Raw genomic sequence first — 17,899 nt, forward strand, 5'->3', positions numbered from 1 at the left:
ACTTGAGTATAAGAAGAAGCCTTTTAAGCATCATACCTTAAGTAGAAGTATTAAAGTAGTCAATATTTTTGTACTTAAGTATTAAAAGTAATCTGTTGTCTTTAAAATGTACTCAAGTGTTAAAAATAAAAGTACAAGTATGGAGTTAAACGAGTAATGGTGCTTAGTCTCTTTACTTATAATTAATAAAGAAAGCAGTCACTTGGGGATTTGTCACTTGTTCAGCCAGAACACAACTTAATGCCACAATTCCCACCATGAATAAAGAGGACACAGATGGATTCTCTGTCTCTTTACTTATGTAGATGAAGGGAGTGGTGTAGAACAACAGAACAGTCATTAGTTTAACTTAAACAAATTCCTTGAAGTTATAACAATCATAACTATAGTCAAATAGCCACCAGGGTCTGTGGATTTAAAATGATTTATTCTCCCTTTTGCACAAAGCACTGTTTCTAGGCTATATTAGAAATGTATAATACAACCTCACATTCACCATAACATACAGCGCATAGTGTGGAGCAGTCTTTCTTATTACTAAAGTATCCATCTATCCTTTAATATTTATCAATATTTAACCAGCCTGTCCCTACAGGCTCCAGGGCTGCTTGAGTAATGGCCCCAGATGGCCCCTGGTGACGCATAGAGTGAGTATGCAGTCTCACTTTCTGAGCTTCATCCAGTGCCTCCTCCGCAACTGGGCCAAAAACCTGGCCAGGCGAAATACTGGCTGCCATGACCACAGCCCGCTCACCATCAGATAACCCTGACTGACTCAGCCAAATGTGGCGTCTAGCCATGGTTGAGCCAAGGAATTACCAAGAGCCTTGGCTTGTGCCCCAGCCCCTTGGATCACTGTATCCACCACTTTGGTCATCTCAGGGAGCAGATTATTAAGGTTCTTCGATTCCAGGTAGAGCCTACAGGCTACAGGCCAGGACAACTGACTGACAGACCTTCACCACCAAACCATCTGGGGTTCAGCACTTTTTATTAGGGTGAAACCCTGCCGGAGGGGGATGCCCCAGCTAGGAGTGCTAAGGCCCCATCCAATCATGTTCTGCAGCACACCCAGCACTAAGCAGGCCCAAATATAATTGTTTGTATTATACTTTCTAGAAATACGACAAACAAGAGAAAATGTAGTAAAAGGGGATTTTTAAATCATTTAATTGACATCCGTCACTCTCATTCATATTCAGTCTGTTGAGTGTTTACAAACGGCTTTAGTACGCAGCCCTGAACCCGGAAGTATGACGTCGCTAGCCGCATTGGTTCAGACCTTAGTCAGATTTAAATAGCAACCTATTCTATTTCTATTTCGATTGTGACACTCTATAACAAATGTGACATACATGTGTGACATAAAGTAGGAAACTTTTGCCTATGTTGGTCATTTACCTCTCAGTCCAATATCTTCAGAGAAGCTGCCCCTTTTAAATTAAATTCACTTCTACGTCACAACTACTAGTGGATGTATTGTAATTAGCTGTCATATAAGCACTCGCGCGCGCATGTAATTTACACACTCGTTAGGGAAAGCTGCTGAGAGCGGGCGGGGTTGCCTGTGACCACATTAAGCGCCCATCTGCAGTTGGAAGCGGAGCGGTCTGTGTGCTAAAACGAACACACCGTACTCGACGCAGGCCTCGCCGCGCGTCATGTGCTCATCCGGGTACCTCTGGTTGTACTACATAACTAAAACCCGAGGCTCTGATTAGCTGCCTTTAAACGCTACTGCTATGGGTTGTTTCTGGGTGCTTGAGTCTAAAAGTGAAATTTGACTCAGGTTATTGCGAGACTAAGACCAAAAATCGATGTTTGGACCAATAAAAACAACCGTAGACGACGTGTAAGCGAAGCTTACAAAAAGCACATTATGGAAACGTGACAAAGAAAAGGTTACATAAACTCCGATTCTGACCAATCAGCGCGCTCCATTCCTTCTGCGTAGTCCAGTGGGTGGAAATGTTGATACAGTAAGGACGTCTTGCATGGCAGAGTTTACCAGGCGTTACAGTTTATACACATTATTTACCGTGTTAGTGCGTTCGAGTCTTTGTTTACTTTGTGCAGACTGATCTTACACGAGGAAACAAGCCGTGAGTATCTTTCAGTGTGTAGTTTTTGTGTGGTAGTACCTTTACAGACTCCACACAAAGCCTCGCGTGTTAGCTGACGAAAATAAAACATCGTAACATTGTCGCTCTTGGATCACAACAGCTTCCTTCGGATGTTTTGTCTTGGTTAAAGCTAAATGTTTTCACTTCATTGTCGCTACTAATCGGGTGAAGAGTTTTTTTTCTGCGTCTGCGGTGAATACCTGCTGTCCACACATGCAGCCACTGCTGGTCAGGAGACTCAATTCTGTGAATAAATTCATGGATCAAGGTTAAGGTCAAACAAACCTGCAAGGGAACCTCAAAGAAGTCTTGGATTAAAATTTCCCTCTCGTGTGTGTGACTTATTTTGTCACAGAACCGCGTAGGAGGACATCTTTCTGTTGTTTTTGTTTTTGTTTTTTGGGGGTCCCCCCCACCATCTCTTCTCCCCCATTTTAAGCACCCTCGTACATAAATAAATAAATAAAGAAGACAGACGTCATGGTGGTGAACAGCGTCCACTGGTTCAGGAAAGGACTGCGGCTGCACGATAACCCGTCTCTGAGGGAGTCTATCCAGGGAGCGGAAACGCTGCGGTGCATCTACATCCTGGACCCCTGGTTCGCTGGATCCTCCAGTGTGGGCATCAACAGGTGGAGGTAAGGGCCGGGACAGGATGCTGGCAAGTCTACAAAAGTAGGGACTGAAAAGTGGGTGCAGGGTTTAACAGATGATGCTTCATTTTTAGACTTTAAACAAGAATCCAGTGAACTCTTAATTAGACTGTTCCTGCTTGCATCACACCTGACTGTCAGTGCTGCTATGTTTTTGATCATTGTTTGTTCATTAAACAAATAGGTAGGTAACTGGAAGAGCACAATCTAAGGTTGTATTAAAAATCATTTCATTATATCTTCATTTGTAAAGAAAAGCTGTGCATTATTCAGGTCACATGTGATGTAAATGCACTTACTGTAGAAATCAAATCTTGATTGCTGTTTTTATTACGCCCTAAATTACAGTCATCAAAGACTTTGGACATTACTTTTTGACAGTCTGTGTTAGATAACCTAGTTTATAAATGGGCTCTGATGTGGAATATGCTATGGGTTGCAGGATTGGATGCAGAACTTGGCAGAGATTTATTTATTTATTGGCAGACCTTTTCACAGACAGTTATAATTAGTCCTTGTGAGTCTTGAAGCAACACATAATATCTGCTTAGACATAAGTCTGTGCATTTATATATCTTACTTAAAGTTACATTGCAGGTGCACAGTATGTCAGGTAATAATATTTTTAGCCTGTATTACCACTACTGTACAAGTTTGGGCAAATTCAGTTTAATCAACTGAATTTGCCCAAACTTGTATTTCCATATTAAATAAAGACTGGGACATTTTATTTGCACACATAAACTTAATAAAAAAGTGAAATTAATTGATTTTTTAAATTAAAGTGAAGGCAGCTAGAGACCATTCAGGCTCTGAGAATACACAAAAAGGCTCCAGGTTGTAAACATGGTGCCTAACCACCGTGACGATGCAAGTTATTTTTCCCGCTCATAAGCTCCGCTGCTTAAACTTGAATGGATGGCTTCCAAACTGGGTCAGTGTGTTGTTCTGGACATTACATCAAGCCCCACTCACAGCTTTGACCTACATTATACACACACACAGAACCCACCACCAAATCCCCTTTAGATAGCTTCAGTGCCTTTTACTATGCACATTTCTTTTTCTTTTTTTTTTTTTTCTTTTTTACATATGACACCCTGTAAGGTGTTACATACAGGTTACCCTGTAGGTAAAGAAATGATGGTTTAAAAATGGTTATTAAATACTTTGGCATTAAAATAGTATTAATCTACCCACCATATGCCTCATAACGACAAACAGAACCAAAAAGCAGATTTTATAAAATATTCTTTTTATGTGAATTTGTTGTTATACTTAGCTGGTAGAAAAATAATGTAGAGAAAGTGGTTATAGCAAGTTCAGATTTGGTGTCATTGGGCTGGTCGTACCACAGAGAAAAGGGTTGTTATACACAAGCACTTTGTGTACAAGAGCACCCACTTCACTACATTGGTTCTGGCCCTAAATAGGAACTTTACTGTCTATTTTCTGCAGTATTTCACTGAGTGTAATAACAACTGCTGTGGGTAGAAGTTGTGTGTTAAATAGGCACTTCACCAGAAGAGGGCTGCCTGTTCACACTGAAACACTTCTATCTCCAGGGTCATGCTTAGTGTTCATCGTCAGAGCGAATTGTACTCTGTAGTGTATGTACTTGATTGTGAAGATATGCTTAATGCCCACTTGTCCTTTTAGAGATGTACGTCAATTCATTGTTTTTTGTACATTGTTATTCGCCCATTTATTATGTATTGCAGTAAGTCTAACTGCAGAAAAACATTACTACACTAGTTATGCATTGGATTAGTTAAGCCCTTTGTGTATTTGAGAAAACTGGGGAAAGATTATCTCACATTTCTAATCAATTATTTGACCCTTATGTCTGTCCAGGTTTTTACTGCATTGTTTAGAGGACTTAGATGCTAGCCTGCGCAAACTCAACTCCAGGTTGTTCGTCATCAGAGGCCAGCCTACAGATGTCTTCCCTCGTCTTTTTAAGGTATGATATACATGGAATAGAGCAGAAGATGCAGCATTGAACACTGCTTTGACATAAACCATCAGTAAAAAAGCTGAAACACATCACCCAAGTTGTTTGACCCCACTGAAATGACATATTAAGTCAATGTTAACCTGAGGCCAGTTTTATAGGTCAATTAACCAGTTTTAAGGTACATGAATTACTGCCTGTGTGTGTGTTTTTGTTATGTAGGAATGGAAGATCACTCGTTTATCCTATGAATACGACTCGGAGCCATTCGGAAAGGAACGTGATGCTGCCATCCATAAACTAGCCAGTGAAGCTGGTGTAGAAGTCATGGGGCGGATTTCACACACGCTCTATGACCTGGACAAGTGAGTCACATTAAAGTACAAGCTAAATATTGTATAGTATAAACCAATTGAAACAAACAGTATTTAACCTACATATACTACATTGTGATTTACCTAAAGGATTATAGAGCTCAATGGTGGCCAGTCTCCACTTACGTACAAGCGCTTCCAGGCTCTTATCAACCGAATGGACGCTGTGGAGCTGCCTGCAGAGACAATCACATCTGAGGTCCTTAAAAAATGCGCCACACCTATCAATGATGACCATGACGACAAGTATGGTGTTCCATCCCTGGAAGAGCTTGGTAAGTGTTGCCTTTATTTTTAGGTTTGTGTACATGTACACATTAAGGAGGTGGTGCTGGTTTTTACCTGTAATCTGGTATTTTTTTCAGGTTTTGAGACAGAGGGCCTAACCTCTGCAGTATGGCCAGGGGGAGAAACAGAAGCACTCATGAGGTTAGAACGGCATCTGGAGAGGAAGGTAAACACTTTAAACCCAATTCCCACAAATTCCCATTGTCTGACTCTTTGTCTATTGCGTTGACTTGGTGTCTAGCTGAAGGTGCTGACTCTTACATTCATAAACTATGAACAGCTGTCAATAAAACATGCTCTGTCTTGTGGGGTGGTCAGTATTTGCTCTTAACAAATGGATTATACAATGGCAATGGCCAAACTTTTTCTTGGATTATAATAGAATTACATTCCGCTGCTTTGTTGGGATTTTTTCAGCAAAGCAGGGCTGCAATTTTTGATGCACAAGACTTGAAAGTATCATCTGTCATTTGTCAAAGTGGTGTTATATTGCTTAAATCTAACAAACCATCTTTTAACAGGCATGGGTTGCAAACTTTGAGCGTCCACGGATGAATGCTAACTCCCTGCTAGCCAGTCCCACGGGTCTCAGTCCCTACCTGCGCTTTGGATGTCTCTCCTGTCGGCTCTTCTACTTCAAACTTACTGACCTGTATAGAAAGGTATACACAGCCCCATTTGACTTTTGTTTAGGGACTATTGTCCTGGCCCAACCTGTCTTGCATATAAATGGCTCTGTCACCTTTGTGTCCATCAGGTCAAGAAGAACAGCACACCGCCCCAGTCCCTGTATGGCCAGTTGTTATGGAGAGAGTTCTTCTATACTACTGCCACCAACAATTCCTGCTTTGACAAGATGGAAGGAAACCCTGTGTGTGTCCAGATACCCTGGAACCGGAACCCAGAGGCACTGGCCAAGTGGGCTGAGGGAAGAACAGGGTTTCCCTGGATAGATGCCATCATGACCCAGCTGAGGCAGGAAGGGTGGATCCATCATTTAGCCAGGCATGCTGTGGCTTGCTTCCTCACCAGGGGAGACCTCTGGATCAGCTGGGAAGAAGGCATGAAGGTAGAAACAAACAAAATTGAATCAATCACTTATGAGTACTCCATTGTTTAAAAGTGCACTAAAAGAACCCTCTGTGTTTGTTTGAAGGTCTTTGAGGAGTTGCTGTTGGATGCAGACTGGAGTGTAAATGCTGGCAGCTGGATGTGGCTTTCTTGCAGTTCTTTTTTCCAACAGTTTTTCCACTGCTACTGCCCTGTGGGATTTGGTCGACGCACAGACCCAAATGGCGACTACATTCGGTCAGTCAGCACCTTCTTTAGCATCACATGAACATTACAGCTCTAGGCTTTCATAAGCTGGCAGTAAGGGTATTTGTGGGAAAACAAACCTCATGGTTAACTTGTGCTTTAGCCTCACATGAGGGATACAGTTTGTCATGGTTACAAAACATCAGATTGTTTTGGCCTTTAACAAAATATTTAGTGTGATATTGTGCTCTGTATCATGGCAAAGGGGGTGTGGAATGGGATGGTAGAGTCAGGTGCAGCAGTGGAGGACATTTTCCAACCTAATTTCCAGTGTCAGTATGATTACATGGTTTTAATAGTGGTTTAACACCAGCTAACGAGGAATATGAGAACATCTCAGTCAAGTCAGTTCCATCCCTTATCTCTGTAGTCTCCGTGCTGCTGCTTTATTCATGCCAGGTTGATTTCCTTCTCTTTCTCTTTCCTTTCTCTGCTCTCAGACGCTATTTGCCCATATTGAGGGGTTTTCCAGCCAAATACATCTATGATCCTTGGACCGCCCCAGAGGATGTGCAGAAGGTGGCCAAGTGTATCATTGGAGTCCACTACCCCAAGCCCATGGTGAACCATGCTGAGGCCAGCCGCATCAACATAGAGAGGATGAAGCAGATTTACCAGCAGCTTTCCTGCTACAGGGGACTGGGTAGGAGCATGATCTCAATACTGATCAAATGTTAATGCTACCAATTAACACACTACTTTAAGTTACATGTATTCCTTTTTATTCTACTCTTCTCAGTCACTGTTGCTTTACCTATGATATATTTTGCTTGGGTTAGTATCCCCACAAACACACAGCTGTTAAAGTCCATAGTAACAAACCATCTTGTGTGTCAGGTTCCTGAGATGCGTCTACATAACTTGTCCAGTAGCTTATTGTTTTTTTTTAACTCATGTCAACTGTAATAATAGCTGTTTTAAGTTAAAATGCTTGGTTTTCATATAGGCCTGCTGGCAACAGTACCTGCCAATCCGAACAATGGTAATAATGGTAGCAATGTGGGAGGAGTCAACACAGGGGCTAGTCATGGTTCAGGAGCTTCAACAGACCCCTCCACACAGGAAGCAGCTTCTCGGACAGGTATGTAGGTTTATATTACATATTTATAGAACTGCGTATAAATTGTGCATAGCTGAATAGGTGCTTTCTTGTTAACAATTTAATTAGAGGCTAAACATGTGACAACACGTGAGCTTGTTGCTTGTGAAGTGAGCGTGACCTCGAATACCCCTGTCTGTTTGATTGTTGTTGACAACTAGAAAGTAAATATTGGGCTGTACAGAGTACAATTAGTCTACTGTTGCACTGCTTAAAATCCTGTTGTATTGAAATACATTCTTGATGTATGTTCTCTTTCAATGCAGAGAGAGGACAACCTGTGCAGAAGCGCCGCCGTGAAGAGGCTCAACCTGAAAGCGGCGCTAAATCCTTCAAGCAGAGCAAATAGTGTGCAGAAGGATAAAAAGAACGGGTCCCTCAGTCGGTCCATATCATCTGGGTTTGGACCTGTTTTTGAAGATCTCCCAGTAGTTTATGGTGTCAGGAGGTAGACTGTAATATCAGCTGGTAACATATCTGGGTCATCAGATGAGACATATCTCAGGAAAAAGGAACTGAGAGACAATAGTAACATTTAGGAAAACAAACCAAGCACAAACAGGTTAATAGGCAAAAAATGGATCATAAGATCTTCACATCAGGTTGATGTGAGACTGCTTGTTGTCTTCCACTACGCTATATAACTGTAGGACATCATTAGACTGCAGTCAAGAGGCAAAACATCATTTATCCAGTGGTCTGTTAAACACTGAGCTGGCTCTAAGCAGTGTGACTGTGATTGGAACATTTTGCTAATAACCTGACTACTTCCGCTTCCACACCTTCATGTGAAATTATTAAAACATGAAATTAATCCTAAAATATGATCAGACTATTTTGGGAGATTTGCACACCTGACATTACATGACATGAATAAAATCCTGATATAAGGTCAAATAGTGTGAAAAATAACATCCTGAAAATTATAAACAAGTCATGAATGTACATAAAGTGACAACTGTCTTGTGAGACAGAGGTCCATGTACAGTAGAAAAGAAAGTTAGGAGAAATACAATGAAGCAGGTTTTACACAGGCCGTCACACATTTTGTAAATATTTATTGTTTTTCATTTCAAACTTTTGTATATTTGGTCATATTTTGTAAATAATGTTACCAAAACTCAAAGGTTCTACTGTGAATGTATGTTCTTTTGTCTCCCATGTGATGTAATTGTATTATTTTTGTATAAAGAATGACCAGATTCTAAATGTATTGAAATGGCAATAAAAGACAGAAATGTAATCACATCTTCTTTTGACTGTTTTTTTTTACAAAAGGAATTATTTGTTATCTCACTTAAATGGCTGAGATATTCCTTTTTCCCTCTTATTGGTTGAAGTTTTGTTATCTCAAAATAAGTGAAAAGACAAACTTAAATCTAACAATAAATATTAACAAAGAATCAGCCCAATTTTGTTCTTAAATTTGTGGTAAGGTTCAATTTAAGTCACTGCATGTAAACTCAGGCTGTACGGGGTGGCAGATGATGCAGAGGGGAGGGGGGGCATGCGTCGCATTATATTAGGTAGTTTGTATATTTTTAAGGCTACCTGTAATATCTGTCAAACAATGGAACATGCAGAGGGTGGTGCTTCTTTTTATTGGCGCTGTATATGTGAACTTTCAGCCAGTTTTAATCAGAGATAATGTGTTCTGACCTTTCATCCAAATGTCACTCATTTCTTCATATATTAAAATGCACGTTTCACACAGTTTCTGATGTTCCTTTTTAGTTGAGTGCGTTAGACAAAAAGTGATAGTGGGCCGTCTCAGGCGATTGTTTGTTGTGTAACCAGTTTTGTCTGGGCCCTTGTGAGTAAGTCACGTTGCTGTCGTGATAGCCTCGATCGAAAGCGGAAAACGCACAAAAAAAGAGAGAGAGAAAAATGCGGGCCCAATGGCAGCTTTCGCTGAGTGGGCGGAGACATCGCTGAGTCCAAACCTCCATAAATTGCTCCAATAAAAAAAGGCGCACAGATTTTCAGCGGATCCTGACTCCGTTCCTGCTGCGTTGCTGCTGTGTTGGAGATGGAAATGAGCGAGAAGAAACCTGTTCGACTCATAGCGGCTGTGTGTAACGACATGGGGATCGGGAAGGATGGGAAGCTGCCCTGGAGTTTACCGTAAGAGTCGACGCTCTGAAGATGGGAGCATTATTATGTATAAGCTAAAATAATTTAGCCTACACATAATTATGATTATACATAATCTCAGTTAATACACTGAGGATGTGCATATCTGCAGTCCAACCTTACAAGTTATTATTTATGTAATCTATAAAGAAGCCACAATGGATTCAACAGCCAACATTTTATCTTGTTTTATTTATTTTTTATTCTGGAGTTTTTATACCAAAATATATATATATATATATATATATATATATATATATATATATATATATATATATATATATATATATATATATACAAACTATATATTAAAAGTCAGGTATTAGATCCTTTATTTATCAAATTTATTTGTTTGTTTTGTTTTGTATATATATATATATATATATATATTGGCAATACAATAAGGTCCTGTTGCAGCTTATATTGCATAGCCTACCATGTCAGCCTGGATGCCAGCATCTCTGACACCTACAGCAGGGCAGAGCAGGGCACACTGTGACACTGTGTGGGACTAATGTAAACTGAGACATTAAGACAGAGGCAGTGTGCCAGATACACTGTTTGAAACTGTCCTGTCATGCTGCTACAACACGTAAACTCTTAAATTGTGCTTATTGTCTGCCGGCCAGTTGCAAAATGAACCTGCTGTTGCACAGCAGTAGTAAGTGCTGCTGAATGCCCAGTGCCATAGAAACACTAATAGACAATGTGTTATTGTAATGTTCTTATATTGTAAATTCAGTCTTACTCAATGTATAACTAATGAGCTTATCCACAGAGGACTGTTTTCTTTTTGACTGAACTTTGGAAATGTACTCAACAGGTCTGAATTCCAGTACTTTCTGAACACCGTCACAAGTGTGTCAAGACCAGGTATTCCTTTACCTCACTGTTCTTCATACAGGGCTGGGTGTCAGATGCAGTTTTCACATTTGTCTCTCTATATTTAAACCAAAAGGACATGTCCATAATTCAACTTAAGGGGTTTGGTGATTCATGATTTTAGATTTTAAATACCCGGCCCTGTCATTAATAGCATTAAAGTGATGTTATTTAATGTCTGATCATTTGTTCTGTCTACAGGAAAGATGAATTTGATGGTTTGGGGTAAACTGTGCTGGTACTCCCACCCAGAATCAATGTTCCCACTGCCTAACATTCTGCACGTGGTGCTGAGTAAAACACTGAGGTGAGTGTAATGTAGAACAACGTGAACTCACATGAGTGAATTCAAAAGCAAAGCAAACACTTCTTTTCTTGTTTTTTTTCTTAGCACAGTTCCAGATCACGCCCACTTTTTGCGTCAAGACTTTGACAGCGCGGTACGTGTGGCTGCAGAACCCCCCCTCTCTGACTTAATAGAAACCATCTGGATCGTTGGTGGGACGCAGGTCTACCAGGTCAGCACTCATGTTGACACTTTGACATGTCATAGTGGGAAAACACGACAGATACAGAATGTGATTACATAAGATCCGCCCGCCTCTCTTTATGACTATCACGCACCTCAGGGTCAAGGGTCAGGTTTGCTCCTTCATCATAAGCATTAGTTCTTATACTATCTTCACCAACCCTTAACCTAATCAGACTGAACTCTGAACGCACATTTCTTTGGTGTAAAGACTGTTTACATCAAACCTTTCGAAGCATGTCACACTAGCAGACTTGTTTTTTTCTTTATATAACCAGGATGCACTGAAGCACCCGTGGTGCGACTTGCTTTACCTGACAGATGTCATGGCTGACTTTGACTGTGACGTTTTCTTCCCCGAGTTCAACAGAACGCTGTTTAAAAAGCAAGAAAGGTACGTTTAATACTCCAAAAGTGCTGAACTGCAGCCTCACCTTCCTGCTGCAAGTCAGAACTTGGAGAAATTTAATGGAAAATGTATTTGTAGTACACACCCAGCCTTCACACTGCTCCATGAGAAAGCGATTTTTGCTTTCGGTCACAAAGACAAATATTTTCAGTTCATCAGTTCAGATTAAAAGAATTGGCTCACTTTACCAAGCTTTGTTACTTTTGTGATTTTTCACTTACCGTAAATATATTATAAACATATTATTTTGACAAATAAAAGGTTAACCCAAATATTCTGTAGTTTACTGGGTCTATATTTTCTTTCACAATAAAAGCTTATGTCTTTTTATGATTTGTAAATTCTACATTTAAAATTGTTATTGTTGTTAGTATATTGTTTGTTCTAATGAATGTTTTTATTTTTTAAGATTTCCTGGTGTGCCCAATGAAATTCAAGAGGAGAACGGCATCAAGTACAAATATCAAGTGTTCAAGAGAGAAGCTGTTGATACTGTGTAGCTTTCCTTGAAAACCGTATCTGATGTCAACACACAATGAATCAACTACTTGATATTCTATAGAAATACTATTCAAACTAGATGCCATTATGTGCCTAGATTTTATAAGACTCCTACTAATATAGTCACTATGCCTGTAAGTATATTCGTGCTGAAAAAAAAATCTTACTTGACAGCGATCTCATCTTCCTCCTCAGTGATGTTGTAGCTGCACAGAAAGCCTGTCAGTGAGTCAGTCAGCTGTGACTCTCTGTGCTCTGGCCCCGCAGCAGCCTGTTCAGAAGGTGAAGCTAACTGTTCTGCTGCTGTGTCGATGCTTTTATCTTATTATAACAGACTTATTTATGGAGAAATGTTACAGCTTGTAATTTGTTGTGGTTAGAATAAGACTTGTATTTATTGGTGTTAGTTTTTTTTTTTACTGAACTTTCTTGATTCAAACTGAATAAAATTATGTATGTATAAATTATGTATTTCTGTAGCCACTAGATGGAGCCACATCAAACTAATGTGATTTTCAAACCTTCCTTTACCTCTGTGACTCAAGCGGTAAATCTGTGTTTTTGTTGCCACCTTCATTATTAGGGCCCGAGCACCGAATGGTGCAAGAGCCCTATTGAAACCCTTAGGATTATTATTTTTTTTTTTTTTTTTTTTCCCCCTCCGAGATCGCATTTTTGGAGGCCTTAACATGCCCAAAAACTCACCAAACTTGGTAGAAAAATTCATTTGCCCGAAAAATTTTGAAATTTGCTGACTTTTGAAATGCACATATAAAAATGGCTCTATAGCGCCCCCAACGCGTAGCCCCTCTGGCCGGTTTGACACAGGATTATGAAAATTGGCACACATATGTATCACCTCAAGACGCACAAAAAAGTCTCTTGGACCCCCCCTCCAAACCCAACAGGAAGTCCGCCATTTGAAGGTTTGTGGCCATTTTTGGCGATGTGTGACCCTGCTGCCAAACTTTTCACGCCTCGCATACTTCAACGGATTGAGCTGAAATTCGCCGTGTCCACTCAGGACACCATAGGGAATAGACGCATTCCAAAACTCTTACAAAAGTCTGACGGTGTGGCCGGGGCGTGGCCTCAAAGTTTGACCATTTCTGAGGACACAGAAAGTCTCTATAACTTCTTCGTTTTCTGTCCGATCTGTACGAAATGTCACATGTATGATCAGAGTCTGACCCTAAACACATCTATACAACAATATTGAGGCTTTGACAGAGCGCCACCTACTGGCTACACAAAATGTTGTGTTTTCATAGGTTTTTCTGCCTGCCCCCCTGGCCTGTTTTGAGTAGGGTCATGAAAATTGGTACACATGTGTATCACCCCAAGATGCACAAAAAAGTCTCTTGGACCCCCCCTCCAAACCCAACAGGAAGTCCGCGATTTTGAAATTTCTGTTAATTTTTGGCGATTTGTGACCCTCCTACAAAACTTTTCACGCCTCGCATACTTCATCCAAATGAGCTAAAACTCACTGTGTCCACTCAGGACACCATAGGGAATAGACGCATTCCAAAACTCTTACAAAAGTCTGACGGTGTGGCGGGGGCGTGGCCTCAAAGTTGACCATTCGCCATTACAAAGGAACTCACTGTATTTATTGCCCTAATGCGTAGCCCCGCTGGCCAGTTTGACACAGGATCATGAGAATTAGCACACATGTGTATCACCCCAAGACGCACAAAAAAGTCTCTTGGACCCCCCCTCCAAACCCAACAGGAAGTCCACCATTTTGCCTTTTGTGGCCATTTTTTGCCTATTTGTGACCCTGCTTCAAAACTTTTCACGCCTCACATACTTCATGCAATTGAGCTGAAATTCACTGTGTCCACTCAGGACACCACAGGGAATAGACGCATTCCAAAACTCTTACAAAAGTCTTACGGTGTGGTGGGGGCGTGGCCTCAAAGTTGACCATTCGCCATTACAAAGGAACTCCCTGTATTTTTTGCCCTAATGTGTAGCCCCGCTGGCCAGTTTGACACAGGTTCATGAAAATTAGCACACGTGTATCACCCCAAGACGCACAAAAAAGTCTCTTGGACCCCGCCTCCAAACCCAACAGGAAGTCCGCCATTTCGACTTTTGTGGCAATTGTTTGCCTATTTTTGACCCTGCTTCAAAACTTTTCACGCCTCACATACTTCATGCAATTGAGCTGAAATTCACTGTGTCTACTCAGGACACCATAGGGAATAGATGCATTCCAAAACTCTTTTAAAAGTATTACCGTGTGGCGGGGGAGTGGCCTCAAAGTTGACCGTTCGCCATTACAAAGGAACTCGCTGTGTTTTATGCAGTACTACCCATATACTTTATGCAATGTGGACAAAATCTTACAGTACTGCTATGGACCCGAGTCTGAACAGATATATATGCTAATAGGATGATACGGTCATAGCGCCACCTACTGGTAGCAGGAAAGTTTGGTTGTAAACATGTGTTCGTTGTATCTCTGTGGAAATAAGAGGACAGCATAGGACAGGAGAGTATAGGAGACAAGAGCATAGGAGAGAAGACTGCGATGACCCCGCGGATCGCCAGGTGCGCGAGGGCCCGCAATGCTGCTTGCAGCTTTAATTGCTTACTGTTTTACTGATAATAAACACCATGGCTCTGATCATGGCTGCAGTGTGTACTGGGTTGTGTTGTTCAGTTTTTTTGCCTGACACACATCTGTGTACAGCTGAAAGAACAGAGTGATCGAGTCATCTGAAGTGTACAGGGTACACATGAGAAATGTAATCATTTGTACTTGTTTAATAGAGTAAGTGAGAGTCTACCTGGCCAACAGAAAGCCTTGGTGCTGACCCATATCAGCAGCAGCTCCCTCAGCAGGTACTTTACCTTCTCCCTCAGACCTGGAGGGTCATCATATTTCGAAGCCTGTGACATCCCAGAGTGCGTCATGAAGTTGGGTCCACTATGATCATGGCTTTGGAGCAAACAGGGAGCAGTCACTAAGGGGCAGAACAGGCAGGTTCAAGTATGCTCTGGGTGTAAATACAACAGAAAACCAAGGATCATCTCACTCTGAGCATTGCACGGGCTGACTTTGGGGTGAATTTTCTGGTGTCCACTCCTGGGAAGATTGCAAACTGTTTTAAATTTATTCCACTTGTGAGCAGCAAACTGCCAAAATGTCTGTTTTTATAGAGGTCTGCACAGCTGCTGGTGATCAATTCATCAAGGACTGATGATCAGCAGCACCTGCTGCAATAATTAGATGCTATGGAAGCAGTAAGAGCGGACGCAGTGTAGAACACATTCTTTTCTTCTTCTTTTTTCATTGTTGCTCAGTAAATGATAACACAGTGAAAAAGTTTCATGTTTTTGTCAGTGGTGGAAAGTAACTAAGTACCGGTATTTGTACTTTGTTACTGTACTTAAGTAATTTTTTTATGTATTTATACTTTACTTAAGTAAAAATAATAGCGCATACTTTATACTTTTACTCAATTACATTTTGCAGCTATTGTCTGTACTTTACACTACATTTCTACAGTGTTTGTAGTTACTTGTTACCAGTGTTAATTTTGTTGACGAATCATTTTCGTCATAGTTTTCGTTAACGACCTTTTTTTGCTGATAAAAATGAGACGATAACGAAATAAAAACAAACGCACGGTGCCAAAAACGAAGACGAAATGTATTGACACTTTCGTCAACGAATAAAAACAAGACGAAATTATTGATGGAGACGAGATCCAATCAGAGCAAATTTTGTTTGTGGAAGGGAGGGACGAATCAGGAGACGGCGGCAGAGAGCCAATCAGAAGTGATCTCTCTGCGTGAGGACGTTGCCCCGCGATGCTGGAAGAAGGCGTACTCATACATGGTAACACAAAACAGGAGAAGAACAGACACACGGACACGTCTGATGTCAAGACAAACAAGACTGTTTACAAACCGTGCGGAGCGACTATCAGCGGTAAAAACACAATAAACCTGAAGCGACATTTGCAGACGAGTCGTCTTAATTTCCGCTCAAAGATACGCGTGACAAAATCTATAAATGAAGACACGGCTGCTGATGGTTTTACAGCATGCGACCTGTTTCTAAGTTGTCACTGAAGTGTTTTGCTGTAGTTATGGAGTATTCATGAAGAAGGTCATGACTGAACAGTGTATTCAGGGAGAGCAGCTCACTGTTCACTGGTTCTTTTGTGAAAAGGTCATAGCAATTAAATAAAGAGGTGTTCGTTTCAAATAACACAAGTTAAAGCTGTGCCTGTTTTTATTGCACTTCAAACCTTAATTATTTCATGAAAAAATATATATCAGAATTTTAGTCGACTAAATCCACGGCAGATTTAGTCGACTAAAATTCTTTGATATTTAGTCGACTAAAACTAGACTAAAAGTTAAAAAATGTTGATGACTAAAACGTGACTAAAATCAAATGACATTTTAGACTAAAATAAAAACTAAATCAGAAATTGCTGCCAAAATTAACACTGCTTGTTATTTTATTAATACAGTGCTGGACTGATGTGAGGTCAGACTCTGCATGCAGGTGGTGTCATGCTGTAGGCTGTGTTTCTATAATGTGACTCAATCGTGATGCCGGTGCTCTGGCACAGTTAACTAACTAGTTAGCTACTGTCTGCTAACACTAATCCATCCATTGATGTCTGATTAACATTAATCATAACATTAATCTACAGCAGGAATACTTACACAGTAAAAATGAAGAATGTTTCTTATTACCAGCCTCTCTGTTCACTTGATGCCCACAGCCTGCCTCATGACACACAGACCTGTCCAGAGCTGGTTCTGGGTACATTTAAAAATTTCTGTACTGATAATGTAAATTAACTACACATTGTCCATTTTAATTATAAGATGATTTCTTTGATTATTTTAACCTGTTCAGATCCTTCGCAATAGAAATCAATAATATATATTCGGCGTGTGTGTACTTTCACTTTTATTACTTTAAGTACATTTAAAAGTAAGTACTTGAGACTTTTACTGAAGTAGGATTGTTGATGTAGCACTTCTACTTTTACTTTGCTGGGTAATTGTACTTTTACTTAAGTTTCAAGATTCAGTACTAACCCTAACCCTCCAACACTGGTTTTTGTTCAGCTAAGGTTTCATTTGCCTAACACTAAGGCCCTCTGTGATCAAGGGATGTTTTAAAGGGGGGGGGGGGGGGGGGGGGGGGGGGGGGGGGGGGGGACGTAGAATTAAAAGAGGGATAGTAACCTTTGAACATGTCAGTATTTTACAGTTTTTTTGAAATTCTGCCCCACAAAGACCTACAACTTAACTCATCAAATTGGTGTTAACTCATCAAATGTGTCACCTTGGGCTTTATATTTTCTCTAGACCAACAGCATCATCTGGTGGTGTAAAATATACATTCATCTAAGGTTTTAGCAGTGATCTGTGAGTTCCAATAGAATATTGAATAACAAAATAAGAATAATAATAATAGATATGGATCAAAATGACTTCTGCAGCTTGTAAATGTTGTGCAATACAAAATACAGAGTATGCCATGATGCCTCTATGGTAAAATTCTAGTTTGTGACTGTTTTCTGCACTGGAAGAAGGACACTTTCACAAAGCAGGATTTTATGTCACCGGAATTTTTATGTCACTGAACCTAAAAGA

At 40.5% G+C, this 17,899-nt stretch overlaps 2 protein-coding genes across 2 annotated transcripts; both read left to right on the forward strand.

Moving 5' to 3' along the window:
- Nucleotides 1-1,941: 1,941 nt before the first annotated feature.
- Nucleotides 1,942-9,056, forward strand: cry1b (cryptochrome circadian regulator 1b). Its single transcript, XM_028407564.1, has 11 exons — nucleotides 1,942-2,761; nucleotides 4,631-4,739; nucleotides 4,953-5,095; nucleotides 5,195-5,379; nucleotides 5,470-5,558; nucleotides 5,914-6,054; nucleotides 6,150-6,461; nucleotides 6,549-6,700; nucleotides 7,150-7,352; nucleotides 7,656-7,790; nucleotides 8,075-9,056. The coding sequence occupies exons 1-11, from the start codon at nucleotides 2,604-2,606 to the stop codon at nucleotides 8,155-8,157; spliced, it is 1,710 nt and encodes a 569-aa protein (XP_028263365.1). The 5' UTR covers nucleotides 1,942-2,603; the 3' UTR covers nucleotides 8,158-9,056.
- A 716-nt stretch (nucleotides 9,057-9,772) lies between these two features.
- Nucleotides 9,773-12,729, forward strand: LOC114437511 (dihydrofolate reductase). The gene is made up of 6 exons (XM_028408261.1): nucleotides 9,773-9,932; nucleotides 10,765-10,814; nucleotides 11,025-11,130; nucleotides 11,215-11,341; nucleotides 11,631-11,746; nucleotides 12,171-12,729. The coding sequence occupies exons 1-6, from the start codon at nucleotides 9,838-9,840 to the stop codon at nucleotides 12,259-12,261; spliced, it is 585 nt and encodes a 194-aa protein (XP_028264062.1). The 5' UTR covers nucleotides 9,773-9,837; the 3' UTR covers nucleotides 12,262-12,729.
- The last annotated feature ends 5,170 nt before the right edge of the window (nucleotides 12,730-17,899 follow it).

This window comes from Parambassis ranga, chromosome 6 (assembly GCF_900634625.1).
Source record: "Parambassis ranga chromosome 6, fParRan2.1, whole genome shotgun sequence".
Taxonomy (NCBI): Eukaryota; Metazoa; Chordata; class Actinopteri; family Ambassidae; genus Parambassis; species Parambassis ranga.